The following is a 26,030-nucleotide window of genomic DNA, read 5'->3' as shown; positions in this document are numbered from 1 at the left end:
TAAATTAAAAACAGTATGTTACTTTGTATAATTTTTTTTCTATAATATCACTCACCTGAGTGTTTACTTCTATTTCTAATCATAAATATATAATAGTGTATTATTATTACAGTCAATATTATATTCATATTATATAAACCTAAGAATTTCACAAACTGAATATTGTTAAATAAATGTGCAAGGTACTCATTTAATAAAAAATATATACTTAGTATTGCTAAGCATATTTTGTTTACTTCTAAAAGGTTACTTGGACAAACAACCAATCAGTAATTCTCTATAATTACTATATATTGAATATATTACATAAAAAGGCTCAGATGATTTCAAGTTTCAGAAAATCCCAAAAGAAAATGTACAAATATGGGATAAACAAAATGATTTTAAAGTCTTCACAATCATTCCAGTGGTGATATGTTTATTACATTCACATTTCTCATTGGTTAACATCAAATCTGACTGAAAATAACAAGATGGGAAAAAATAGACCAACATGAAAAGATGTTTTGGAGAACAAATCATCCACAGTGGCACTGTGGGAGAGAGAGAGAGAGAGAGACAAAAATATGCAAAATATTAGCAATTAAATTTGGCAGCTTTGGAACAAAGCTAGCATATAAAATATTACGACAATCCAAAAAAGTTTGCCTTTTACAGTTCAGAGTGACAATAATAGAAAGCTTAGGGAGATGTGTAAACAGGAACTCACCCCAGCAGGAAATCACAGCACATTACACTTCCTCGTGGCCTGCAATGACGGTTAAGATATGAGCATTAAATACATCAGCATGGAGCTACTTGACTAAGCGCCACTTTAATGGAACTTGCATCTGTTTGGTGGGTTTTACTCTTTTTTAATGTTAGAAACATGACAAGCGTGGGTCTCTATAGATCAGTGATGGAGAAGAAAAGCATTACCTTCATTCAGGGACTGGGTACTTGAATCACTGCTGTCAAGAGGGGAGTCCCCTGAAAACAGCCGACAACAACTGAGATACAGAACATACTGGTGGCAAAAGGTTTGCTTCGCTTTTTAGACATAGCTGAAGCAGGTAACTAATTAATGTCATGAGTATAACTGTCATAAAGCGTTATAAGCATGACAAAGGGGGGGGGGCTCTGTTTAAACGTCGTCAGTGATAGAAAGAAAACCATTAGCTGCATTCAGTAATTTTCCACTGCACTATGCACTGTACTTATGGTGGTGCAAAAAAGTACCAAAGATACAGTACATCTTGTGATGGTTTTCTACTGGCGTACAAACTGGTGCTGAATGACATTATTACAACTATTATGATTTGTGATATTAATACCAACATCGCATGTTATGCACATACAATCCTCACATCGCAAGGACCACAGTAGTCAGCTGGGCTGAGATCAGGCTTTTTCATACTGTCCAGACATTACAGCATTAAATTTTGCTAAAACGTTTTTAGCTGTGTCATATGGAACAAAAATGAGCAAATTTAGCAATTTTAATGATTGTTCCTTTTCAAGATTATGTAGTATGAATTCTGAAAATCAGTTTATTGTTTACTGCCGCTGCTTTCGCATGAGCGTTGCATTCACTGTCTGAGCCAATCATAACCATTTTCATCTTGCTGGTTAAATCATTCCCAGATGGGTTTGTGAAAAGTTAAGTCCTCCAGCTGGTTTGGTACTTTTGATACTGATCAATGAAAAAAGGGAATTTGTAGTACCTGGTTGCCTGGAAAAGCGCCCTGAATCAATGCTGCCCTGAGGGGAGCTTCCTTTGGATGTTTCTGAGAACCAACAAGAATGGGTTATAGAATATACTGCTGGTACAGTGTTTGGTTTGCATTTTAGACATGATTTAAGCAGACATGAGACATGAGACATTATCAGCATAAACCGTTATAAGCATGACTGCTTTAGAATCCTTTGAACTGGTATTCCTCTCCTCTGTGTGGTTGGTGAAATGTGGTGAAAGCACTTGTGTTGGTGCCTATAATTTACTTTGACTTTTCAGTGTATATTATATATATATATATATATATATATATATGTGTGTGTGTGTGTGTGTGTGTACATTTATTCATTAAAAAATAAAACAAAACAAATGCTTAATGTTAGTTCTATATCAGATATAATGAAGTTTTTGTATTAACGTAACATACAGTAAGGTGTAAGGAAATCGGTACCATTTGGGTGCATCAGTCTTTCTGCCTCAGGACTGCAGGTCCCATTGGGCTTCCCTGGACAGAGCAGACACAGAGTTATAGGTCTGACTAAAACAGCGCCAATCAACCCAATCGTACAGCTTAAGTCTGAGACAAAGTCATAAGGGGCTTTCCTGGGTGGGGGGGCCGAAGCTGGCCTAGGGCTCCCCTTGGGTTCGGCCAGCATGGAGTAAAGGGCTTCATTTGCTTTTATGAATGACTTAAGCTGATAACTAATTAATGACTTGAGTGTCACTGTCATAAAGCATTATAAGCATGACAAAGGCAGGGCTCTATAGATACGGTCAGTGATGTGTAAGGAAATCGGTACCATTTTCCAGTGGCTGTGCTTCCATCTCTGTGTCCGTAGAGGTGGAGCTTCCACTTGAGGGCACTGGATAGATCAGACAGAGGTACAGAACTCAGTGCCTGTAATGAGTTTGGTTTGCTTTTTAAACTTGACATAAACAGGCAGCTAAGTAATGAATTAATATCAGGAGTATTTCTGACAGCTACTTTCTGGATGCCTTCATTACAATTCATCTCACCTCAAGGTGGATAAAATTTCATATGAATTATAGAATGCTGTATTTAAGCCTTTTTAGGTGTTTTTGTCAGGTTGGGCGCCCATCACACCCTGCCCCTCTCTGTTCCTCCCCTGTTCTGACCTGCATTACCAGCTAATGAACCTATTCTGTCTTAGAGCCACCCGTGGATCTTCACCCCCACTTCCTTGTCTGCACCATGTGCTGCTGTGACCGTTTTAGCCAAGCGGGGAATTAAATCTACAATATCCACACATGAGCCTTAGTATTTGTAACTGATCTGATGGATAGTGGTTCACAAGCTATTTTTCCAACATAAATACATCTACTATTTAATATGATGTAGAAAGCATTTCCAGTGGCAGGAAAACAATTCCTTATAAGGAAGGAACAAAAATTACGAACTACTTGTTACCATAAGAGAGCGTTACTAAAACTAGTACAGACGACGTTGTGAAGGTCGGAACATTTTATCGCACCATTAACTCCAACTGCCACTTTCAGGTTTCTTTCATTAGAATATATCTCAGCCCAGGACTGATAAAATTTCATGACCTGGAGATTAACCTTTGGTCCAAAACCTATTTTAGTTGTAAAACTAATATGTTCAATATATTTACAAATCTCAACACCATTTCATTTTACTGTAAATAAATATGTGAATAAACAAACTGAAGTGTAAAATGTAACATTTACATAAATTCATAACACTTTTTATTATATGCTTTAGCCATAAGGGAAATTAAGAGACTAACCACTGCTGGACATTGCGCTGTTCATCTGTAACTAACAGAACTTGATTCTTAAGTGTAATGCAAACGTAAGATGTGACTGATTAAACCACATTACATGCATAGAGCTTAAGGCCCACAGTGCAATACTGTCCAATAATACAACTGTTTACTTTTTGAACACAGGGAAGTCTAGACAAAAAAGATTAAATTAAGAAATAAAGCAAAATATTATAAACACAATAATTATAAATGGGAGAAGTCAGAAAAGACAGTGAAAGTAAGTTGAAAAAAAATATTTAAAGCACAGGAACAATGGTTATTAAAAGCAAAACAGACAAGTTTAAACAGTTTGTGAAATTAAATCTCTTTCCATAACTTACCATCCTTTTTACGTCTTAGAACCAGGAACACAGCAACAATGGCCACAATGCAGACGATGAGTAACACCAAGGACACAGCAATGGCAATTATAATTCCCTGGTCAGATTCAGGCTCTGTAAACAAAGAGTTTCATGCATATTAAACTTCCAATAAAAGCTAATTATTTAAAAATCATCATCATCAGAGACCACAGCCACTCGGCACGCCAGCTGTTCATTTTGTTACCTTCCGGAAGGTGATACAGTAGCTTGGCTGCTCAGAACACCAGACTCAAGGACATTTTTTACCACCAGGCCATCGATTCCAACACTTAAAACTACTCAAAAATGTCCTGGTATCATGTACAATTATTCATCAATGCGCAATTATTGATAATATGTCACTTTCTCAATGTGCAAGACTAATGCCTGCATTAGCTCCCCCCACTCCACTTATACATACACAGACATTCCCCTATTTATGGCTTTTTAATTTTTAATTCTTAATTTTATTTAATCAATGCCGAGAGACCTGTTTTCCTGCATATCCTCTCATCCAACATATTTCACTGTGATGTTGACCCTGTGATAACTTACATCTGGCAAATAAAACTGAAACTTTACATGTTGTCCAATTAATGTATGTGTAAGGTACCAATATTGTTTTATTCAAAACAAAAACATCATGAAAATCGATAAGTATACTTATATATACTTACGACCTGAGGTCGTAACAAGAGTAACCTGAATTTGCCTAAATGAGGCCCCTGAGAAGGGCTTGGTATTTACTGTTTGTTTCCTAATTAAAAAGCTCTAGATTGCATTATGCAGTTCTGAAATCAGATTGGAAGAATTTTTAAAAATCAGCAGTACCCCATATAGCAACAATTGGATTATCCAAGGTCCTGCGCATGACTCTACAACTATATAGATCCAAGTCAGACTTGAGTATCTCAATCGACTTCTTCAGCTGGTACGTCTTTGCCATCGACCCGTCAGCACTGAATTCACTGGGTCTGATGCCTGTGGAAGTCACCCCTTCAGCTTCAGTCATGCTGTCATCATTCCTGTAGATGTCGACTTCCACATCCCTGGGGTACAATCCAGTGGCCAGGCAGTGAAGAATCAGTTTGCCGGGGGTTTTAGCTGTTTTAGCACGAGTAAAAACCTCGGGAGGTGCTAAAAGAGAAGATTAAAGCATGACAGTCTGTCAGAACCTTTAGATTAAATCATGGAATCTGAATCATGTTACAGAAAACAAAACTATGTATTTAAATATTAGTGTATGCAGATGTGCATAGCAATTTTGCTGTTTAAATTCTAATTAGGCAAAAAAAAAAACAATTAATGTTGTTTACCAACTTCTCTGTACAAAATACTATATCATTATAACTCATTGACTATAAATATGTGAAGAGATAAAAGCCAGTGTTACTAACATTGAACTTTCAAGTCCTTTTCTTCATAGGCCATGAATTTGTTCAGCCAGTCCATGCACTCCCTCTTCAGGTACCCCTCTGTGTACTGGTTGAGGGTTTGTGAGTGGTCCCATTTGTTTTTGGTGGGCACAGCTTGAGAAACTGGGGCCACCCACTGCAAATTTCTTGGATCAAAGGAGAGGAAGTCCCCACCATCATAGCTATACTGATCAAAACCTTTGCGAAAAGCCAGTGTGCCATCAGGCTGAGGTTCCCCCTGACAGCCATGTCTCCACTGCAGGACATGGAGACCTGAGGGAGACAATGAGAACGACACAGGTCACAGCATGCACTGCATAATCTATCCAGCTTAGCAGTGTGCAAGCTTTCTCAATGTGCCACAAAGAGTAGACAGTCCCGGCTTTGATATAGTAACACGGCTCACTTACCCCCCCTGCTGTCATTCATTCGGTTCATCAAAATCTCAACATTGACTTTGAACCACTGCTCCTTGCTCCTGCGAGATGAAGTGCCTTTATCCCAGTAATTACCATCCAGTCTCTCAGACATCCACGTCTGCCTGGGAATCTTGCTCTTGTCCTTGCTGTTGTAGTAGTCAATCTGCTCGTTATCCAGAATCCCCATGGCAGTGAAGTCATACACACCAGGAGCACCTACAGGCTTTGACAGGGCAGTGTAGATGTATTCAAGAGTGTGTATTTCTGCAAAGGAAGAGAGGTACATGGGTAATTACTCCAGACATCCAATGCACTCCTTTTGATCAATGTTCCCTGTAAGCTCTCTGTGTTAGATTGCTTACTCTGGGCTACCGCCCATAACCAGAGACAGATCTAAGGGGTTGCCAGGGGGGCCATGGTTGCTGTATTTTCATATAAAATTTGAAATAATAATTATAGCCTACTAAACACTAATTATACCCATATTTGAGGTATAAATCTGTCAGTCAATCAATGAACATCACATATTTTCTGAAATCACATCTCTAAGTCATCCAAATCATCTTGAAAGTGATTACGTGTTATTCTACTGAGGATCCAATTTTCCCAGCTCAAACTGGAAATTTTAGCACCTGCAGGGGTGGCTAGTTTGGGTCCAGTAAGTAAAATCAAACAACACTGGGTTATAGAACTTGCTGCAAGCAACAAGCTAAGAATTAGAGGCATATAAGGTTTGCGTACTCTTTGACTACTTACGAGGGTTGGTTGAAAGAAAATCTTGGTCTGGATTTTTACTTTCCTGACCTGAACTATCCACCTCTGACCACCTAGCTATGTGCCTGTTTGGTAAAAAAAAATTCTGAGACGGTTAAAACCTGTTATTTTAAAACATAGCTATGTGCTTTTCCCCTGAGGTTCCTACTCACCTGTCTGCAGCAGTACTATAGCAAAACAGACCCATTTCTATTTCAGCCGACATAACATCTCAGCCCTATTTCACATATTTAACCGTCTCATTTGACATCAACTCAGCAACTAGATCTTGGACTAAAAACTTAATTGTTTTAAAACCCTACAAACTAACTTTATATATAATCCTCCTGCTTACCAGCTGTTTCTAGTTTTCTCTAATGATCCTGCGTATTTCCGTGCTTCCCTGTTAGTCTCCTCGGTCTGGTCATTAACGTCTTATCGTCGCTAGTGCTCTGTGTTCCTGAGTGTGGCGGGTACAATAAATCCCGTGTTCTTTGCCCCTTGCCTTTCGACTCCCGCACCTGTTTCCCTGCCTTCCACTCCCACTTCGTGAAAACTTGCTAAAAGTAAGAGCTTTTTATTTTTTTCCCACCGGTCCTTTCAGGGGCTCCATAATAAGTTCATATAGAATTTAAATATTACTTCATATGCTTTGTTGGAGAATCTTCTCAGACCGTAACAGATCCTATCACAAGTCAAAACATCTGAATGTGGAAAAGCATCTGGTTCAACCACTGCATAAAACATCGACATACTTTTCACATAAGCAAATTTAATTCCCGTCATTAGGTAACCAATAACTACTCTGAAACATAGGCGTACGTTAAATTACCCCAGACACTAATTTAACGAACGAAAAATACTAATATTCCCCACATTTTAAAAATGAATTTCATTTTACACTAAAAAAGACATTGCCATGTTACCATATGTAGGTCTGACTAATTCCCATAAGAAGTGAGTTACAAAAGTCACCTAATGAAGTGAAAGATATAACAGCAACAGTTCAAAAATTAAAGGAACGCCTCCCGTGTCAGAAACCACCTTTGTTTACGGTCATGAGTCTGTTGGGATTCTTCTCTATAAACTTTGCACATCTATACTGTACAACATTTGCTCACTCTTCTGCACAGAACTGTGCAAGCTCAGTCAAATTGGATGGTGACCGTTGGTGGACTGCAATCCTCAAGTCATTCCAGAGATTTTCAGTAGCGTTTAAGTCTGAGCTCTGATTAGTCCTTGCAAGGACATTCATCTTTTTCTCCTTCAGCCACTGTGTGGTGAACTTGGCTGTGTGCTTTGGGTCATTGTCATGATGGTAAGTGAACCTTCTTCGCATTAACAACTTTCTGGTAGAGGGCAGCAGGTTTTCCTGAAGAATTTGATGGTATTTTGCCCCATCTGTTTCCCCCTCTACCTTAACAAGTGCCCAGTCCTTGCTACAGAGAAACACTCCCACAACAGGATGCTACCACCTCCATGCTTTCTATTGGTATGGTGTTCTTTGGATGGCATTGGATTACTGCCAGATATACCATTTGGTGTTGAGGCCAAATAGGTCAAAATCTAAATCGGACCTTTTTTCATTTGGCCTCAGAACCTTCAAGTTGCATGTTGGCAAAGCTCAATCACGATGTAACGTAGCCTTTCTTGAGGAGTGGGCTTTTTTTCTTGCAACCCTCCCATACAAGCTACATCTATGGATCCATCTATGGATATTATCATCACATACACACAATAACCACTCTGGCAGAGTGGTAACTGTAACTGCTTGAAAGTTGCCACCAATTCCATTTCATCACTCATGCTTGTCCATAACTTTATCCCTGAGATCATTTGAGAGTGCCTTGCCACCCATAGTTGATTGTTTGCTTTCAGTTGCACTAACAGGCACTGAAATGCCTTTGGAATAGCTGTTTTTTACTGAATTCATCAGAATGATTACAATTGGACACAGGTGGAAGCCAATTAGCTTGGTGTACAATGGAGAAGGTGATTAGCTACACCTGATTGAGTTTACAGGTACCTTTTAGGAGGGGATATTTCACTATCCATCTCAGTGATTCTGTTTTTTATTTTTTTCCTGAACTGCCGCTGGGGTTGGTGGCAGGTTTGGCATTCCAGCCACCAGGACATTTTTTTACTATGTTCTATTCCATTTAAATTAGTGTGATGCTGAGGTATCACCCACTGTACGGCTGCATTCGGGCTCTCGTCCCTGAGGTGGTTCGTCGCGTGGTGTTTGCGGCCACGCGATGTCAGCGCGCGCTCTATACCTCTGCCTGCTACAATTCTATCTTTCACTTGCATTGAGTGAATAAAACTGGAAAAATATTTTTGCACGTGTGTCTTCATTTCAGGCTACAAAGTAAGATAAATGTGAACATTTTGAAGGGGTGATTCTTTTTCATACCCACTGTAGATACTGGTGTAATAAAAAAAATCTTTCTAAAAATATTATACAAGGACTTCAGCATTCCAGCTAAAGCTAAAGCCTTGGAATGTACGAAAGCATCTGGCTGAACCACTTCACAGAATGTGAAACCAGCACCGATAAGAATCATATTCACCGATATACTTTTTAACATATTGGATTTTCAACATTAGGTAACCAGTAATTAAACTTTAACATACTTGAAATGTTAAATTGTAAGGTACAGATATTACCTTTCTTCTTTAAACTCTGTAAAAATTCTGTGATAATTCTGTAAATATCATTTCTTTGTTCACGTAGTCCATTTTTTACTCGTTTCCAAAGAGTTAAATCACAGCATGATTAATTTGTGTCAGTAACCCGATTAAATTAATAAAAATACATTTAAAAATAACATTTAATCTAAATTTACTTTTACTTTCTTTTTATTATTAAACCAGGCTCTGGTGTTTTAATACAAGTCAAAAGAACTTACCACTCCCCACTATCGAAAAACAAGTGAAAATCAGAAAGACGACTCCAAAATCCATGTCAGGTTATTTTAATCTAATTCATGGACAAGAAGTGAGTTTATGATTATTTCGGTGTCCAAAAGCAGGACACCTCACACCGGGGAGAGCTCTTCCGTTTCTGAGTTTCGTTCCTGAGCTGCTGGTTTATTTATTGACCAAGCCGCACCGAGCGCTCTCTGCGTCACAAGGTCATGTGCCATCTGTAGTGAGTGTAGTGTAGTGCTATCTGAAACAAATCGTACATACGTTAATCACTTAGAAAAAAAGTATTTTCGTTGTTAAAAACAGAATGATCGTGAGAACCATTTGCAATTCAGACATAATTACTGAGTAATTTGCTGGTAATTTTATATACGGTCATCGTACTGATTGTGTGTGTGTGTGTGTGTGTGTGTGTGAGAGAGAGAGAGAGAGAGAGAGAGAGAGACCCATTTTCACATTTCCGTATCACTTCAGGTATAATGTTTTACTATTTACGAGTCCAGACGGGAATGGCGTACTAAATCCTTCCCCCCAACAAAACTTTATTTGAATTTAAGAATAGAAACAACAGTTTACATTACATGACAAAAATATGCATTAAATGAATGTTTCAATATATTTAAGTTTTAATATAAAACACAGAAAACAACGAACAAACAGGAGTATATATTTATTACATCTGTTTTATTTTTCACACATTGTACATTGTTTGACTTTTGATTATTTTCAAACTAAAATAATATGTCCTTAAATGACAACTTGAAAAAACGCAGCCTAACCCTTCGCTACGGTACTTAAATATCATATCGTGTCACCTCTTTTCTATCACGTCACCAGTAGTTTGTGATGTACCGCTCGCGATATCGAATCGATGGGTTAAACTGCTGGGTTCCAATGCATGCACTATGAACTTACGATCATTTACGCTTCCTGCATTTAATCAACCAAAAGAAGAACTAATTTGATTGTATATATCATGCTTGCATTAAAAAGCATTACACATCAGGACTAGGATGAAACACCGACTTTGAGTGGAACTAAAACACCTTCTGTGCACAAATGTAAACACACATCATCACTCCATACTTCTCAGTTTCCTTTAATTCCACACGGACTGCACTATTACTAAGGCATAAGTGTGTGTTGGCTCTAACCTGGAGGCCCTATACTGTACTGTTTACATTTGTCAGCGATGCCCAGCAGGATGCCCCATCTAGGCTCTCTCCTATACAGACTCCTGCTACGTCTCTCACAAATCTCTGCAACTGCAGTCCTGAAGAACGTGTCAAACTGCATTACTCAGGTGTTTTTCATGTCTAGCCACACCCTCTCCCAGCAGACGATCGTCTTGGTTGTTTACCGTTTCATATTTTACTACACCGTCTACTGAACCCCAGTGCGTGACCGTCCTGTTCAGTCTGACGGTTTGTGCAATCTTTGTGAATTTTGCCTCCTGGTTACTACCTAATTTTCTGTCCTACCCATCTTCTGCACGCTGCCTAACCCCTGCCTGTCCCTCTGCCTCGACTTTGTCCTCCAATCTGGCTTGCTTGTTTCTACCAGTCCAGTTTCCAATTCTGCACTTTTTGACCATGGCGTTCTTGCCTGTCCTTAATTAAACACACAATTTTGAGTAGTTTTCTTGTCTGTGTTTGAATCCTATTTGGCCCACACTGTAACATTCGCCTGAAAGGAACCGTTTTCGTTTCCTACTCTCACCTGCACACTTACATCTTTTCGTGTGACTGTCTCTAACGCCATCTTCTGTTTAGCTCCTGTCCTGGTTGTATTCCTTCTTTTCTGATTATGTTCCCTAATACACTTATTATTTACATTACATGTCTATAATCACTTGGCCATAGAATTTTCTAGTTGCTTTCATTCAAAGAAAGTGCAGGTTTTATCTAAACCACCTTTGGGCGTTATCATGGAATTCTGTTCCTCACAGATCTGTCCTATCTCGTGACTGACACAGAAATCACGCATAAAATTATATCGAAACAAAAGTGTGAGCCATGCTTTAGGCATTTTTAAAGCATTAGCCGAGCCCTTAAGATTTACTAAAATGTTCGACCACTTTGGTGTGGTTCTGCTACTTAGAATTTAAAAAAATAAAAACTCATTTGTAAGAAAATCAAAGGAGTAAAATGCCCTAATACTGAATATATGACTTCCTAAAATAGACAAATTCAAGAACTAATGATAGTCTTCAATGTGGCTCAAACATTTGTTCCAAGCTCTGTTGTGTTCAGAAATAACTGTAAGCTGGAGTATAAATAACAATAGTGAGTCCAAGTATATTGACACAATCTAACGATAATTTTCGCCAGTTTCTTCTTTGATGCCAGACTCCCCTGATTCAAAACTTGTTAATGGACAGAGTCCAGCCCCGACCTCTGTACTGCTGTCAAAATAAAAAGAATCTTTAAATCTTTGTGACTGCTGACAGGGACTCGGCGGTGCTTCCTCCAGAGGTGCTGTCAGAAGGGAGAGCTGCAGCTGGTCGATGGTGCTGGTCTCACAGGCCCGTGGCTGCTGGGAGTTTGTTAAACACATGGAGGCTGAAGTCATGGTGCTGGCTGGAGGAGTGGCTGGGGAACCGCTCTGTGATTCATTGATGGAAAGGGAGCGTCTGAGTTTGGCTCTAGCATTCTGAAACCACACCTTAGGGGGTTCAAGAGCGCAGAATGCCTAGTAAATCACCAGCCTATCAATCCTCATCAATTATAACTTACAGTCACAGAAAGAAATGTGCCCAATATTTAATGGTATTCACATATATGAAACAAAAACACAGTTTCTCATATCAGACGCTGGTCTTATGTTCAGGATTGCTGCAAGGCATGTGGAAGAGAAACGATCCCACTGTTTCGACGTACAGCTAAGAACTAATCAGAAATATGATACGGTGAACATATGCTATGAAACATTTATATGACATAATTGATTATAATCATCACCTACCTGCAAAACCCTCTTTGGAAGACCTGTTTTATACGACAGGGAGCTCCAGTCCTTTCCATTTGGGTTGTGTTTGAGGGCAAAGTAGGATTCCATGGCTCTTAGCTGCTCACTGCGAAAGCATGTCCTGATCCGCTTAGCTCTGCCCTGGGTCTTGTCCCCAGCTGCCCCCTCCCCCGGTCGAATCTCAGGGCTGCTAACTGGCTCCTCACCATCTGCTGAACCAGAAAAGATGCGTGATATTGTGCTTTTTCTTGTTGATATTATATGTAGCTAATATTTTATTTCCATTTACAGACGTGCGCTGTGTAACGACATGCTGCTCATTGTCATGATTATGTACAGTATAAAATACTTGATAATGATAAGAAACAGCTATTTTACTGGTTTATGTATTTATGGAACTGTACTTACTATACTTTTTATCCTTATTCAGGCTATACCATACAGTCTAGGTGTGTAACAAGTTATACCATCTAGGATTGTGTCAGTACACTGCATGATATTCGCATAACAACAAAATCCCTTAACAATACATTTCTAAAACGTATCCCTGTTGTTAGGTGACGTATGACTATATTCAATTGAATTATGAAGAAATCATTTTACATGCAATTAGGCTCTGGGCCTTTACCGAGTTATTCTTAATGAAAATGCTTATTGAATGATCAGTAAGAAATGACACATTCGTTTTTCAGTAACATTGATGCCATACTTCACAATGGGCTTAAATATATATTTTTTGATTCTTCACCCTCTTTCTGTCTACGTTGACAGTGCTGAGACAGGTTTGTCGTGCTGCTGCCATGGTAATGAGCTTCACAATACAGGTTCCTCCCATGTAAGAAGTACAGGCTTCCCGGTAGCAAAATGACATTACATTCCTGAGAGGAGATTGCAAAACACAGAAGTGAAAGAGATTTCACCAACATACATAGGCAGTATATTTATATCATATTTTTACTATGACAATTCATATCTAATTGCTATTTTGGTTAATTTATTTTTGATATGACTGATACAGTTTATTGCAGCCTGTCACTTGACATAATCTTTTGTCACACAAACCTTTTCTGTAAGATATTTAAGCATTTTAAGATGTACTGTACCCGTGCAAAGTTTGGACACATAATCTCTTGACTGACCTGGCAGGTAAAGCAATGAGGATGAAATGTGAGCGCCCCAGACCTCATGACCAAAGTGGAAGATGGGATTGGTCGGGCACACTGAGCACATGCACCCTCACTGAATAACCTGGCCATGCAGGGAAAATGCAAGCAAAACAAAAGCGAAAAAATAAAAGACATTAAAACAGAATAAGAATTTTTTGTGAAAGTCTCAGAATACCAAAAAATCGCTGTAATGACCAGCAGGAGCAGAAGTGTTCAAACACATGAGAAATCATTACTATCCACCTCTACATCTGTAGTTGTTCAATAGGGCAACATGTGGCCGGCACAGAGGTTTGATCATGTAATCATAAAATCATAAAGAGTCCAACACTGCAACCTGTAGTAATCCTGCTGACAGTAGATTTTCCCATCCCTACAGAAGAGGGAGGGATGCATCTGCAGTTCACACTGGCACAGGCTGCAGCGCAGACAGGTGCTGTGCCACGCCTGCCCCACGGCATACAGGATGAACCTGTCCCAGACACGACCTCCACAGCCACCGCAAGACATATCGCCATCTAGTGGCACAGTTGGAGACTACAAAGGAAACACAGGTCATCAGCTTCATGCAATGGAGGACAATGAAATTTCCCAACAAAAATCAGTAAATGACTGATGATCGTGTCAAAAAATTACCAATTTTATCTAAGACAATTTTCCATCTGGCTGTGGTTGGATTTTTACTAAAACCAATTCTGAACAATTACTGCACGGCCCCTTTGTGGCAGATCCAAAAATGCATGCAATTCACTGATACACGAGTAAACCTACATATTTTTTGCCATATTTTTTATTTAAATACTGCTAAACATAAATCTCATAGACTAAATTAATATTTTTGCAACAGATAAATCCACTATAAATTGAGAATTACCAGAAATCTGAATATAATTTTATAACAATTCGCCAGTAACCTTGGTTTACGAAATATAAATGAAAAGCGGTAAAAATGATTTTCCTTCTACTTAGTAGTTGCCTTACCATAGGTACAAAGATTTCATGTCCCTCAGCTGGGCTCCGCCCTTCACCGGTAAACCCCACCCTTTGGGTTTCATCACCTTGGAAACTGCCAATCAGCAACTCCTCAAAGGCGCCATCCCCTAATGACATCGTGCTAAAGGCTAAAAACGTTAAAAATTAGGGATGTAATTGACCTCCTGACTTTAAAACAGCCAAACCATCACATTTGAGGCACCGCTACATAAATGGGTCATTTACACTGACAGAAAGTTAAGCCCTTTAAATAAGCATGGATACTTGTTGAGCTTACCTTGTTAAAATTACGCTGGTCTGTATGAGCTTCCTTTTTGTCTGAGATGGAATTAGAACATCCGTCTTCTTTTCATCCCACAGCTTCTCCAATAACTGCAATAAACTTACTAAGGTTGCAGAACAACTAACCTTCAGTCTCTTCTTACATCTATGTTCACTTCTCTTCCTAATGATATTATCTCACTGATCCCACATCTCGGTTGATCGCTTTATGTACAGCCCAGTTATTTGCTCCTGTTCGTATTCCCAAGCGATGCCATGCTGCGTGTGTAAGCCTAACTCTCAGGGGCATGGTCAGACAGGTGAGAGGAAATCTGATTGGCTGAAGCGGGTGAACAGAGGACTTTCCGACCCCTGAATGTACCAGCACCCCCCCTAGAGACCAATTAGAATAATAGTATGAAGTGTACAGGGATGCTTCTCTGGGCCAAAAAATGCAGATGGAAAGACACAGACCATAAAAGCAGGAAACAGAAAAATTAAAAAGGAAACCATTGCAACACTGCATTCAATGCAATATAAGAACTTTTTGCATATAGTTTGCACAGTAAAACTGTATTCTGCATTTGTTTAAAAATCATACTGAACAAGTGGGAAAAAATCAAGTTTTATTTAGTACAAATCATCTTAAAATTACGAAAGCCAGACATCAGCACAATATAACCTACAGCCTGTAATGAGCGATAAAACATCCTTCAAAGGTCACAATAACAATTAAAAAGAACATTAAAATTTAAATGAATTAATGCAAATTGTAAAATATCCCCGATATCTAAATGCAGATGATTCAGGTTAAAATGTGACTTGCATTGATACATTTTTTGGCATTATTACACTTTTCTTAAACAAACCAAACAATGTATTTAACTAGACTTTATGAGTGAGATAGATGTCCATTCGCTCCCTGTAATATTAACTATTAACCCAGACCATGGACTTACAGTCACTGAAACCTTATTGTGAGCATAATATGGACGTCATTATTTACAAAAGAAAAAAAAATAAAATAAAAAATTGGGCGGAGGTGGAAATTTCAGGTCCAGAAAGTAAAATCCAGACCAGGATTTGTTTCAACCAGCTAGATGAGTGACTCTTTATACCCAATTAGTTGGTTGAAACAAAATCTTGGTCTGGATTTTTGCTTTATGAACCTGAAATGTCCACCTCTGAATTTGGGTGACAGTAAGATCAGTAAAAACACTAATTATACAAAATATACAAACACATGAGAGGTGGCAGTGTTGGAGAGTCTCTGAAAATGCACATGGCAAGGTATGGCCCCGCATGACCTTAACAGTGACATCGGCCCTGCTCCTGGGACAAGAGCCTTCTCCCCAGCTCTTCCTCCCTCCTTTCAGAGATTTTCCACACCTCTGATCCGTCGTGCGAGCTGGATGTCCCGGGGGAATAGCGTCACCCGCTTGGCGTGGATGGCACACAGGTTGGCGTCTGAGAACAGGCGGACCAAGAAGGCCTCTGATGCCTGCCCAAAAGCAGAGACATCGCTCAGACTTCTCTACACCATATGCTGTGTGCAGCCATGTTGCTCTCCTTCCCAATACAGACTAATCCAACTCTTAATAATAAAATTCAAATAATAAAACATCCACTCATGTGTCAGCGAACAAACACAGGTGACCAAACCAAGGGCTGGAAATGAATTTGCTCTTATAGCCTTCAGATTGTTACCTTTTATATTATTTTTCTAAATGTATATATGGGTTGAACATTACATTTGTGTTAGTAAGAAACAGAAAAGCCTAAACCAGTGTTTCTCAACCAGTGGATCATAGAATTGTGGCGGCGAAACTTGCTTCAGTCTGTAATGAACAGCTGAACAGAAGCAAAGCCGAATGCAACCAGAAAAAATCATATTATAAAATTACCAAAAACAGAAGTCACCCACAGATACACACAAACATGCACACACACATACATACATATACGTATGTTTGTGTGTGCGTGAGAATGTACATATAAATGAGGGGGAACCCCCTGGTTGGCTACATGTATAGCATAAAAGACACACAGCCAGAACGTGCGTTTGGAGAGACTGAGAAACACTGGCCTAAACCAAACAATGGAAATAACAGTGGAGAAATATGTGGAAGATATTCAGGCAGAAATCATACTTCCTGCAGGGCAAGGAGAGCCAGGCCTTCCCACCTCAGGTGCAGCTTGCTGAAAGTCTGACACACTTCACGCACCTGGAAAGGATGAGTGGGCACTCTGAGCACGCGCACCCCAGCCGGTGGGGCACAAAACACACCAAACAAATGTATATTTTTTAAAGAAACAAAACAATTAAGAATTTATTGTTCAAACATGGCATAAAAATGTAAGACAATAGGATAGTGGTAAGAGCTGTCACGATTACACGATTAAACTTTTCCTTCTCAATTACCTGCAAATATGGTGGAAGGAACGCAGTGTGTAGAGGATACAGATCCAGATAAAGAGCAAACCCATCATTGGTGTGGAAGCACTTCGCAAACCGAAATTTCTTTAAGATATATTTGCATTGCAGTCATGCTGTGGTAATATTTGAGTTCTGCTTTGCAAAACTTATAGATGACTGCATTTTCTTTCACTCTTAATTCAAGATGTGTCAAATAAAGAATCTTGAATTAAAAGTGAAACAAAAAGTACAAGTCTTATTAAGTTTTATTTCCATTGACCGAGTAAAATTAGTTTGAACCCAGCAGACTATCGTGGTCCTTGCGATGTGACAACTGCATGTGCGTGAAATGCCATTTCGATAGTAACACTGCAATTCGTGTAAAGCCTGTCAGGGCGGCACAGTAGGTGGCGCTGTCCCCACACAGAGCTGCTTTGTGTGTCTGGAGTTTGCATGTTCACCTTGGGTACGCCTGGCTTTTCAGTGGATTCTCCAGTCTCCTTCTACTGTCCAAAAACATGTAACTTAAGTAAACTGGAATGCCTGAATTGACTGTGTGTGTGTGCACCCTGACTAGCTGGTTGGTTGGTTCCTGACTGGCACCAACTACAATGTACATATTATATAATATTACAGACACTCCTCTACTTATGAACGTTCAACTTAAGAACTTTCAGACATACGAACGTAGAGGACTGTAAGTCCAAATTGTGTTCCTTGGGCCGTTTCCTGTCTGCAACATCAAATTTTTTTTCCGTGTGCCAATTCCGCCTAGTACTATTTCTGGCCACTACTCCCGCCGCGCAGCAGCGTAGCGTGCGTACTCCCAACATCCTAATTCTTTGTACTTGCGTATACCCTTAAAATGATGTTGAGTAATGACTTACGAACATTTCAATTTATGAACGGTTGTTCGGAACGTTTCTCGTTCCTAAGCAGAGGAGCATCTGTATATATAAACAATTACTAAATGAACCCTCAGATTAAATGGAAGATTTATTGATTATTGATATCTTCCTCTCACATTGTTGAGCTGCCAATTATTGGGATGCTTAGATCGATTTCTCCTCTTCAGCATCAGAAGGATTCATCCATTCCTTTCTTCACAGGCCACTCAGGTACTTGTTCAATCAGTCCTCTGCAACTGATCTCGAATGCAGCTGCCCGACTCGCTTTCAACAATCCCCAGTTCTCCCACACCACACCATTGTTACACTCCCTCCACTGGCTTCCTGTATCTGCCTGCATCAGATTCAAAACACTCATGCTCACCTACAAAGCCAAAAATGGTCCAGCACCCTTCTATCTAAAAGAACTTATCACACCATAAATGTAATGTAAATAAATCGATAGTTACATCCTTAGATGGGGGGTGAGAATGAGGCAAATGCAGCGGGAGGCCTACCACTCTGGAGAAGGGCGCCTTGCGCAGAAGCAGGTCTGTAGACTTCTGGTACTTGCGGATTTCCATTAAGGCCCGAGTGCCTGGCCGGAATCTCTTCCTTTTCCTCTCAGGACTGCCAGCTGATGTGAGAAAGCTTAGTTACGCACAGCGCAAAAATGCAAGGAAACCACAAAACAGGGTACACATAAAAATGAACTGATCCAGCGTCCCCCCCCCCCCGCCCCCCCTCCTCAGCGTAGCACCTCTATCCAAAATCACCTTGCGGAGTCCGCACGCTGGAGGTGCTGGGGCCGCTACGTCGAGGAGACCGGGCAGGGGGCACGCTGGGCGGGGGCTCTCTCCGTCTGGGGGATGTGGGCTTTCGCCTGCGCCTGGAATTGTGTCGCATGCCTGGGGTGGACTGCTCAGCTAACCGACTGGTTTGGGATTTTACAGGATGGGTAGCGTGAAAAGGCAGCGAGAACATGCACTTCAGACAACACACAATGATTTTGACTGTTTTACATATTTGTTGTCTATAAACGGCAGAGAATTCCTATAATGTAAACATTTTATAAGTTTAGTTTACCTTTGATGTATGTTCCTCGAGGTCCAATTTAAGGTTGAGCGGGTTGTTCAATTCTTATATGAATTATGACCTGCAGAGATATCGCATACAATATTAATGTGCTTAATATTTCACGCATACATTATTTATTTGAATTATATTAATCTCAAAACCCCACACCATCAAGCTGCTTGCATAACCATCTAGATATTATTTCTGTACAGCAGCTTTACGCATAGAAAACGTCGGACCCACAGAAATAGCAGCTTGGTCATAAGGAATTATTACTGTACAGTAAATTAAATCATTAAACCAAAATGACCTCTCCAAGACTCAGGGATCCTTGTTTATAAAATCATGTGAAAATCGTGCTCACATAGACCTTACATTCAGGGCGTAGGACCCGGAAAGCAGGATATGTACCCCCCCCCCAAATATTTTACTTGGATTCATTCACCACCTGGTGTCATAGGGTGACCATCTAATCCATGTCAGAAGATACTATGAGCTACTTCACATTTTACAAACTAGGCCTACTTTATAACTAACAGGCTCCTGTCTTTGGCTAAATAGTTCAGTTCTAGTTATGCTTTGACTGGTTTCTTTCCTCGGTTGACAGACTCATCCAGCTGTTCCACATTAACATTAGTGACACATGCATGATTATAGAAGATTGACCACTCAGCACAAAGCAAGAACTCAGTGCTAAAGTGAAATCTGACAGGTCTTTTTAATTGAGATGATAGTTTGCAAACCCTGTCCAAGCTCATAATGTCCCCCTGACATGGATTAGATGGTCACCCTAAGCCAGGGCTGCCCAGTCCTGCTCCTGGAGAGCTACCACTCTACAGAGCTTAGGTCCAGCCCTAATTTATCACACCTGACACAGATTATCAGGCCCTTCAGTTATATCTCAGTATGAGAACCAGCTTAACTTTAACATAGCTGACTCTAATAGTGAGGTGATACTGAAGGGCCTGATTATCTGTGTCAGGTGTGTTAAATGAGGGCTGTACCTAAGGTCTGCAGGGTGGTAGCTCTCCAGGAGCAGAATTGGGCACCCCTGCCCTAGGCCATTCGCCCACATAATAAAAAAAGCCATTCGTATTTCAATTAAGTTATGGCCCCTCCCCCAATATTACACTCCCCTACGTCATTACTTACTTACACCCCCCCCATCATCATCATCATCATCATCATCTCTCAGTCGTTGAAAACAAAATAGCTCTATAGATACGTTACAATTTGTCAGTCAATTTCAGCAGAATGTGACTGGTTAGCAATTTTCCAGCAATTACCCGCAGCAAAGCAGTTGTGCGACATTTACGTCGTTGTTATTATTATTTTTGCTATTAATAATGAGGATACTCCGATCATGGTTTTTAGGGCCGGTCACCGATAACTAATCAGAATCGACTGACACCGATCATAGGGTAAAATCACACTAACTACGACAAAAACGACATAGCGCTGCTGCTGTTTTAAACTTCATGTACATATCTTAGTCATCAACGCATAAATTGTACGTCACCCCCAAAATAGCTATTTGAGATCGATCAAATTAAAGGCTGCCGATCAAGTAATTAAAACTGATAATAGGCCGATTTAAGTCGGCTGCCGATTAACCAGCACATATTTAATCATTTTTAGAAACATAAAACATATACCATAAATCAATACGTACCAGAAACTACTTATTCTGTTGCTAACATGGACACGATCTACTTTCAGCTCAGCTCACATTCAAACAATGCGCCCTGTAACCAAGCTCCCAGGACAACCAATCAATAGAATCGGTTCACCCGATGGGCGGGACTTGTACTACACCGCGAGACGCCGAGGTTGCGTACGTCTGACCAATGAAAAGGGGCAGTTCAACCGCGTCTGTTCGCTCATTGGACAATACAGAGGAACGCTTAGTTCGCATGCGGGGCGATGGCCGGCTGTTTAAGGTACTTTAAATCGTGTTTTATTGACTTGCGTGGTGGGTTGCATGGAACTTCTAGCGTAAAGGGATCGAATAATATTTTTGCTCTATAGATGTAATGTATGTACACTTCTCCCCAGGTTTCGTTCCGCAGTCGAACGATATGCATTTGAGTTTGCGTCTATAGTGGACTGGTGCTTCCCTTCCTGTCGTCCTCTGCTGCCAAGATTCCAGACTCCAGGCCCACCGTGACCGTGACCATGACCAGAATGAGTTGTTGGAGGATCGATTAAAAGTATTATGCAATTTAGCACCGACAACAAGTTTATTCAAGTCATACATATCCTGTAACAAGGTGTCGCCCTATTGTTTGTACGCTGCAAGTTTCAACATATACTGAAACACTTTAATTCTAAATGTTTACGACTGTAAGCATTTACCATTACTGAGGAAATTAAATATTTAAGTTTTAATATGAAAGTTATGTGAGTAAAATACCTTGAGTAGCATAATGCAATTGCAACAAATTAGCATGATACATAATAAAAGGCATTCAACTGACAATAAGTAAAATGAACTGAATTGCATTTTTTGGGTTTTATTGCTCAAGACGATCTGTGTTTATTGACTCATAAAAAAAAAAAAAAAAAAAGTTCTGTGTTATCCTATTGAATGTCATCATTTTCCTGTCTTCTTCTGAAAGCAGCCTCCAGTCAGTGCCTGCTTCCCCAACAGCATGCAGACTGCAAGCCAGTCTGGCTCGTTCTAGCTTACTGGGTGTCCATTAGATGAACAGATTCATCCACGACATCCAGGGGGAGAGGGGTAACGGTCTTTGTCAACACTGGTGTGGTTCCAGGCTTATACCTATAGCTCCCCTCCCTGTGAATGGGAGATGTGGAAAAAGTGAGAGAGATTAATGCATCAGTTATATGCATTAGTATAAGCACTGACCAATTGCAACTGCATTTAATATATTAACAAGTATTTTAACCTTAACAGAGAATGCATAACACTACAGACTGCACAAGTGAATACAGAGCACAGTAACACTCACTTTTGACCCCTCTTTGCTGGCTGGTCATAACCCCTGAGATATTCCACCCCCGCCTTAGTGATGACACACAGGTCCACGTTGCTGCCAGAGCCAAGATCACAGAAGATCCCAGCAGTGATGGCATCCCGGACTAGAGTTTTGGCCTCCTCCAGCTGGGAGGAAAACAGGAAATGAGGCAGCAACAGCAATTTTAATTAATACCGATTTACACTGATCACAACAAGAGCCGAAACAGCCATTAGAAGGATAAATAAGGTTCCTGACCTGCATCTCTGGTTTGTACCGATCCTCAAACACTGAAATGGCAGCTGCAGCTCCGGACCCTGAAAATTTAAAAACAGTTTTATTTTCAAACTGTTATTTTATACATCGATCAAAATATAGTTAAATGCCGATTCGTTTTTCTGAAACACTAACAGGCAATGGACTATAGTCCTTCATAAAATGTTTAAAGCATTTGTTTTTTTGCCTTACTATTTCTTTTTTCTGGAGGGCAGACAGTTTTAAGTGAATAAAAGAATAAAAACTTAGTATCTACCAGATGCAAAAAATAATGGTTACGGAGCAAATTAATAATCTGGTCCTTGGAGTTAGGGAGATGCAAGGTTAGATGATCGTTCTCACCCATGGTGAGAAAAGGAAGTTTGTCTGTAGAGCCGTGAGGGTAGATGCTGTAGAGATGGGCTCCTGTCACATCCACTCCCCCAACTATCAGAGAGGAACCAATGTGGCCCTGATACCTAAGGAAAGAGGCAGCCAGTAAGTTTATACCTTGTTTATTCATGTCATCGTACACCATCATCGCTATCGGTCGTACCATTAATCACTCTCAATGCCATTGCTTCTTATTTAATGTGATGACACTTCCTTACCTGAAAAGCAGCTGTTTGAGCTGTCTGGTCACGGTGACGACCAGTGGGGGGCGCCCTGTACTGAGTGAGTGCAGCTCCACGTTGGACGCCATCATCTGGGTGGTAATCTCTGCATCTGCAGCGACCCCTGCCCCACAGCAGCTGCATGATAGAAGAGCCAGAGAGGGCTGTGATTGCCCACTGGTCTGACGGTGGGGCCCACAAATACTAATAGTGCGAGTAGGAATGCTACAGTAAATACAGAATTTCGCTTTTCATTAAATGCAGTGAACATTGCAATAAACTTTCTACTAAACTCCTGTAGATGTAGTTGTCATATTATCTCAGTGCTACAATATAACTAACGCTAAATATTGAAGTGAAAAGATCATCTAAGTTTTTCTGAATCAAACTAATAACTTGTATGGTTTTAGAAAGGATGAACAGCAAATGTCTATTAAAGATATTGAGGCCAACAATTAACAACTGACAATAAAATATATTAATCAATACTAATGATGCTATTTTCTTCAGTACACAAACTTATTTTCATACAAATAGCTGGAAATGTTCCCTGCTGTGTACTACGATGGGACAATAAAGGTCATACTTTATGCTGCAGCTTGCATGTTGTAAACAATACAGTGTAGCTGCTATATTGTAGCACTGCATTACACCACACATGCTGGTTTGGTTTGTCTACTGTCCTGTACAGGATTAGACAGTGTGTTTGCTTTTCAAAATCACTCTCCTAACTCACTAGATGTTCGGAGCAATGTAATGGATCTTCATGCAGTTTTTATCAGCCACCACCATGTCATCTGTAGCTCGGGTGTCAGCTCCGAGTATCACGCCATCCTGAGAGTGGAGGTGCGAGAGAAAAGATATGAGGGAAGAAAGCAGACAGCAGATGGACAGAAAGGAAGGTGGGCAGAGTGGAGCTGGAGCAGGTGGAACATTTATTTAATATTTAGCATTTAATATGATCAATTAACGATAGTGTTGCCTGAGATCAAACTGACAAAACGAAGGCTAGCCCACATTTACTTGTCCAGTAGGTGGACAGAGAATTTCCATCCATCCATTTTCTGTAACTGCTTGTCCTATTCAGGGTCACAGGGGTCCATAACCTATCCTGGAGATTTTAGGTGCAAGGCAGGGAATAACCCAGGACGGGGCGCCAACCCATCACAGGGCACATTCACACACCAATCACACACATAGGGACACCTATGGGCAATTTGGTAACTCCAATTGACCTTGGCTTTCTGGACTGTGGGGGGAAACTGGAGTGCTGTACTTGGAGGAATCCCCATGACAACACAGGGAGACCATGCTCCACACACACAGAGCTGTGGTGGAAACTCGAACCCTGATCCCAGGGGTGTGAGGCGACAGTGCTAACCACTGCACCACTGTCCACTACAGTGAATTTTTTTTGCACCAAAAATAAGATCCTTTCTTTAGGCACAGTACCTATCTGGATTCTGAATCTAACATTATATATTAACAATAATTTAGGTCTAGTCTTCAAAAAACAAAGGAACCAGCCAAGTATTGTAGTTTGGACTCATTCATTTAGGACTGAAATTTAAAAATATTCTCCTTGTGGACCAAAGTTCTACATGAATGTGACAATGAATTATAACTTTAATCAAACAATTAATAGTCATGGTGAGATAAAACATTTCTTCATTTTAAAAAAGTAATCACTTGAACCACAGCAAAGTAGTATTACAGTCCACATGTTGGTTTCCATTACCTTGTACATCATTCCAGCGATAGTGGTGCCGGTCTTCCTGGCCTTAGGGGCACTGTAACCGAGCTCAGATAAGTTCCCCTCTAACACAGCATTTCTGTAACATACACAAGTTTTCACAAAAAAACCGTTGTCACAAAACATCATCTTTGTAACATAATTTATGTACTGATCTACGGCAAAGGTGTACTCTGTACATTGTGGTAGTGATCATTCCACCGCTGAATGAAAATTAGGAATACAAATATGCGATACTAATAAGTAATACTAATAAGTTTTTTAAAGATGATTTTTAATGACAGATGTGGAAAGATAACTACAAAACTACTACTAATAAAAAACAGCAAACGACGACTGTATTAATCTTTGCGTGTCAAAGACACAAAGCATAGCAAAATGTGCTACTCACCTCCGTGCATTTTCGAAGGAAAAGCCGCAGCTTTGAGACAGACACGGCTCCACAGTGCTCGACATACCGGAAAATAATGGTTAACTTGATTCAGGAGAACAATTCAATAAACTGAGAACAGCGCAAAATATACAGCTTTATCTTAATATTTAACGCCGTTACAGAATGCTACGCTTGCTGAATGCGTCAGCGTTTTAGGCTTATTAAGGCGTTTCGCCTCAAACTTTCAGTTTCTGTTTGAACATAACAGGGAAGAGTAATGGTGGTGAAAGGCCAGCAGGTTCGTCTCTGATTGGGAGATGTTTTGTGTGTACTGCAGGGCGATTTAGAGACACCACTTGACATAAAAGTATGTGTTTGGACTCGAGCAAGAAAGATAAATCTGGTTCATACTTTACTTTTTCGGCGTGCGTACAGCAGCTCGTGTTCCTACTGTGGATGCGGATAGTTACAGTCGGCGCATGCGTACTGCAATAATTTTCCTCCAGAAAAGAGACAATAGGCTGTAGTCGCAGGGGGTGCAAGGTCATTTTAGAAGGGCAGGCGCACCTGCGGTAATTTTTGCCAACTGGGGCCATCGGCGGACCGCACCTGCAACCTCACCATTATTAGGGTACAGTGCGACCCACTGAGGTATCATAGGGTATTATACTGAGACAGAATTTATTATAAGGATTGTCATCTTAATTTCGTCTTTATATCGAGGTATTCGGTCCATCTTCCAACCATTTTGGTCAGGGGATAGAAAGCAGAGATGCAGGCTGTGTCCGCTGGAGGACATGTCCACTCACTCTCTTTGGACAATTTAGAGACACCTGTTATTGGACTAGAGGTACCGAGCGACACGGAGCAGAGATGGGATTCAACGCCCAACTAGGCATGAGGTCACCGCAC

The 26,030-nt window shown here is 40.3% G+C and overlaps 4 protein-coding genes and 1 long non-coding RNA gene across 9 annotated transcripts; 1 reads left to right on the top strand and 4 right to left on the bottom strand.

Moving 5' to 3' along the window:
• Positions 1-401: 401 nt before the first annotated feature.
• LOC125719270 (class I histocompatibility antigen, F10 alpha chain-like) lies at positions 402-9,535 on the bottom strand. The gene is made up of 11 exons (XM_048993896.1): positions 9,360-9,535; positions 5,689-5,961; positions 5,261-5,551; positions 4,695-5,000; positions 3,843-3,956; positions 2,515-2,577; positions 2,166-2,219; positions 1,704-1,766; positions 919-969; positions 710-748; positions 402-533 (listed from the first exon to the last, which is right to left on the bottom strand). Exons 1-10 carry the CDS (start codon positions 9,412-9,414, stop codon positions 732-734), a joined length of 1,287 nt encoding a protein of 428 aa, XP_048849853.1. The 5' UTR covers positions 9,415-9,535; the 3' UTR covers positions 402-533; positions 710-731.
• Positions 9,536-9,956: 421 nt separating this feature from the next.
• On the bottom strand, positions 9,957-15,043 carry LOC125719271 (LIM/homeobox protein Lhx2-like). 5 transcript variants are annotated; one of them, XM_048993897.1, is made up of 7 exons: positions 14,782-15,043; positions 14,493-14,632; positions 13,849-14,048; positions 13,485-13,593; positions 13,094-13,223; positions 12,343-12,557; positions 9,957-12,042 (listed from the first exon to the last, which is right to left on the bottom strand). In XM_048993897.1, the coding sequence occupies exons 2-7, from the start codon at positions 14,619-14,621 to the stop codon at positions 11,689-11,691; spliced, it is 1,137 nt and encodes a 378-aa protein (XP_048849854.1). In that variant the 5' UTR covers positions 14,622-14,632; positions 14,782-15,043; the 3' UTR covers positions 9,957-11,688. The 5 variants fall into 5 exon arrangements, with proteins under 5 accessions (XP_048849854.1, XP_048849856.1, XP_048849857.1 ...); XM_048993899.1 differs by having other exon boundaries at positions 9,957-11,982; XM_048993900.1 differs by having other exon boundaries at positions 9,957-11,913.
• Positions 15,044-15,374: 331 nt separating this feature from the next.
• Positions 15,375-20,918, bottom strand: LOC125719363 (histone H3-like centromeric protein A). The gene is made up of 6 exons (XM_048994059.1): positions 20,818-20,918; positions 19,155-19,224; positions 18,845-19,002; positions 18,587-18,705; positions 16,916-16,990; positions 15,375-16,266 (listed from the first exon to the last, which is right to left on the bottom strand). The coding sequence occupies exons 3-6, from the start codon at positions 18,972-18,974 to the stop codon at positions 16,138-16,140; spliced, it is 453 nt and encodes a 150-aa protein (XP_048850016.1). The 5' UTR covers positions 18,975-19,002; positions 19,155-19,224; positions 20,818-20,918; the 3' UTR covers positions 15,375-16,137.
• A 60-nt stretch (positions 20,919-20,978) lies between these two features.
• On the top strand, positions 20,979-21,370 carry LOC125719364 (uncharacterized). The gene is made up of 2 exons (XR_007385068.1): positions 20,979-21,085; positions 21,201-21,370. It is a non-coding gene; the product is annotated as an uncharacterized LOC125719364 (long non-coding RNA).
• On the bottom strand, positions 21,367-25,577 carry psmb10 (proteasome 20S subunit beta 10). Its single transcript, XM_048994058.1, has 8 exons — positions 25,137-25,577; positions 24,731-24,824; positions 23,729-23,826; positions 22,990-23,130; positions 22,742-22,857; positions 22,382-22,440; positions 22,118-22,269; positions 21,367-21,942 (listed from the first exon to the last, which is right to left on the bottom strand). The coding sequence occupies exons 1-8, from the start codon at positions 25,199-25,201 to the stop codon at positions 21,831-21,833; spliced, it is 837 nt and encodes a 278-aa protein (XP_048850015.1). The 5' UTR covers positions 25,202-25,577; the 3' UTR covers positions 21,367-21,830.
• Positions 25,578-26,030: the final 453 nt, after the last annotated feature.

The sequence above is a fragment of the Brienomyrus brachyistius genome, chromosome 23, assembly GCF_023856365.1.
Source record: "Brienomyrus brachyistius isolate T26 chromosome 23, BBRACH_0.4, whole genome shotgun sequence".
Taxonomy (NCBI): domain Eukaryota; kingdom Metazoa; phylum Chordata; class Actinopteri; order Osteoglossiformes; family Mormyridae; genus Brienomyrus; species Brienomyrus brachyistius.
This window is presented reverse-complemented; position numbering and strand designations above follow the sequence as displayed.

Excerpts from the sequence above, each read along its gene's own strand:
- LOC125719271 (XM_048993897.1), bottom strand. The coding sequence starts at position 14,621 with ATGTCATTAGGGGATGGCGCCTTTGAGGAGTTGCTGATTGGCAGTTTC. Across the intron at positions 14,049-14,492 it reads ATGAAATCTTTGTACCTATG|TCTCCAACTGTGCCACTAGA; the intron begins GTAAGGCAACTA and ends TTTCCTTTGTAG. Across the intron at positions 13,594-13,848 it reads TGTCAGCAGGATTACTACAG|GTTATTCAGTGAGGGTGCAT; the intron begins GTTGCAGTGTTG and ends CTGCATGGCCAG.
- psmb10 (XM_048994058.1), bottom strand. The coding sequence starts at position 25,201 with ATGTCGAGCACTGTGGAGCCGTGTCTGTCTCAAAGCTGCGGCTTTTCC. Across the intron at positions 23,827-24,730 it reads TCGCTGGAATGATGTACAAG|GATGGCGTGATACTCGGAGC; the intron begins GTAATGGAAACC and ends CTCCACTCTCAG. Across the intron at positions 22,858-22,989 it reads CTCAAACAGCTGCTTTTCAG|GTATCAGGGCCACATTGGTT; the intron begins GTAAGGAAGTGT and ends CTCTTTCCTTAG.
- LOC125719363 (XM_048994059.1), bottom strand. The coding sequence starts at position 18,974 with ATGCGACACAATTCCAGGCGCAGGCGAAAGCCCACATCCCCCAGACGG. Across the intron at positions 16,991-18,586 it reads AGGCGCCCTTCTCCAGAGTG|GTGCGTGAAGTGTGTCAGAC; the intron begins GTAGGCCTCCCG and ends CATCCTTTCCAG. Across the intron at positions 16,267-16,915 it reads CTCTCCTTGCCCTGCAGGAA|GCATCAGAGGCCTTCTTGGT; the intron begins GTATGATTTCTG and ends GCTTTTGGGCAG.
- LOC125719270 (XM_048993896.1), bottom strand. The coding sequence starts at position 9,414 with ATGGATTTTGGAGTCGTCTTTCTGATTTTCACTTGTTTTTCGATAGTG. Across the intron at positions 2,220-2,514 it reads AGCACAGCCACTGGAAAATG|GGAAGCCCAATGGGACCTGC; the intron begins GTACCGATTTCC and ends TGCTCTGTCCAG. Across the intron at positions 970-1,703 it reads GCGCTTTTCCAGGCAACCAG|GGGACTCCCCTCTTGACAGC; the intron begins GTACTACAAATT and ends GGCTGTTTTCAG.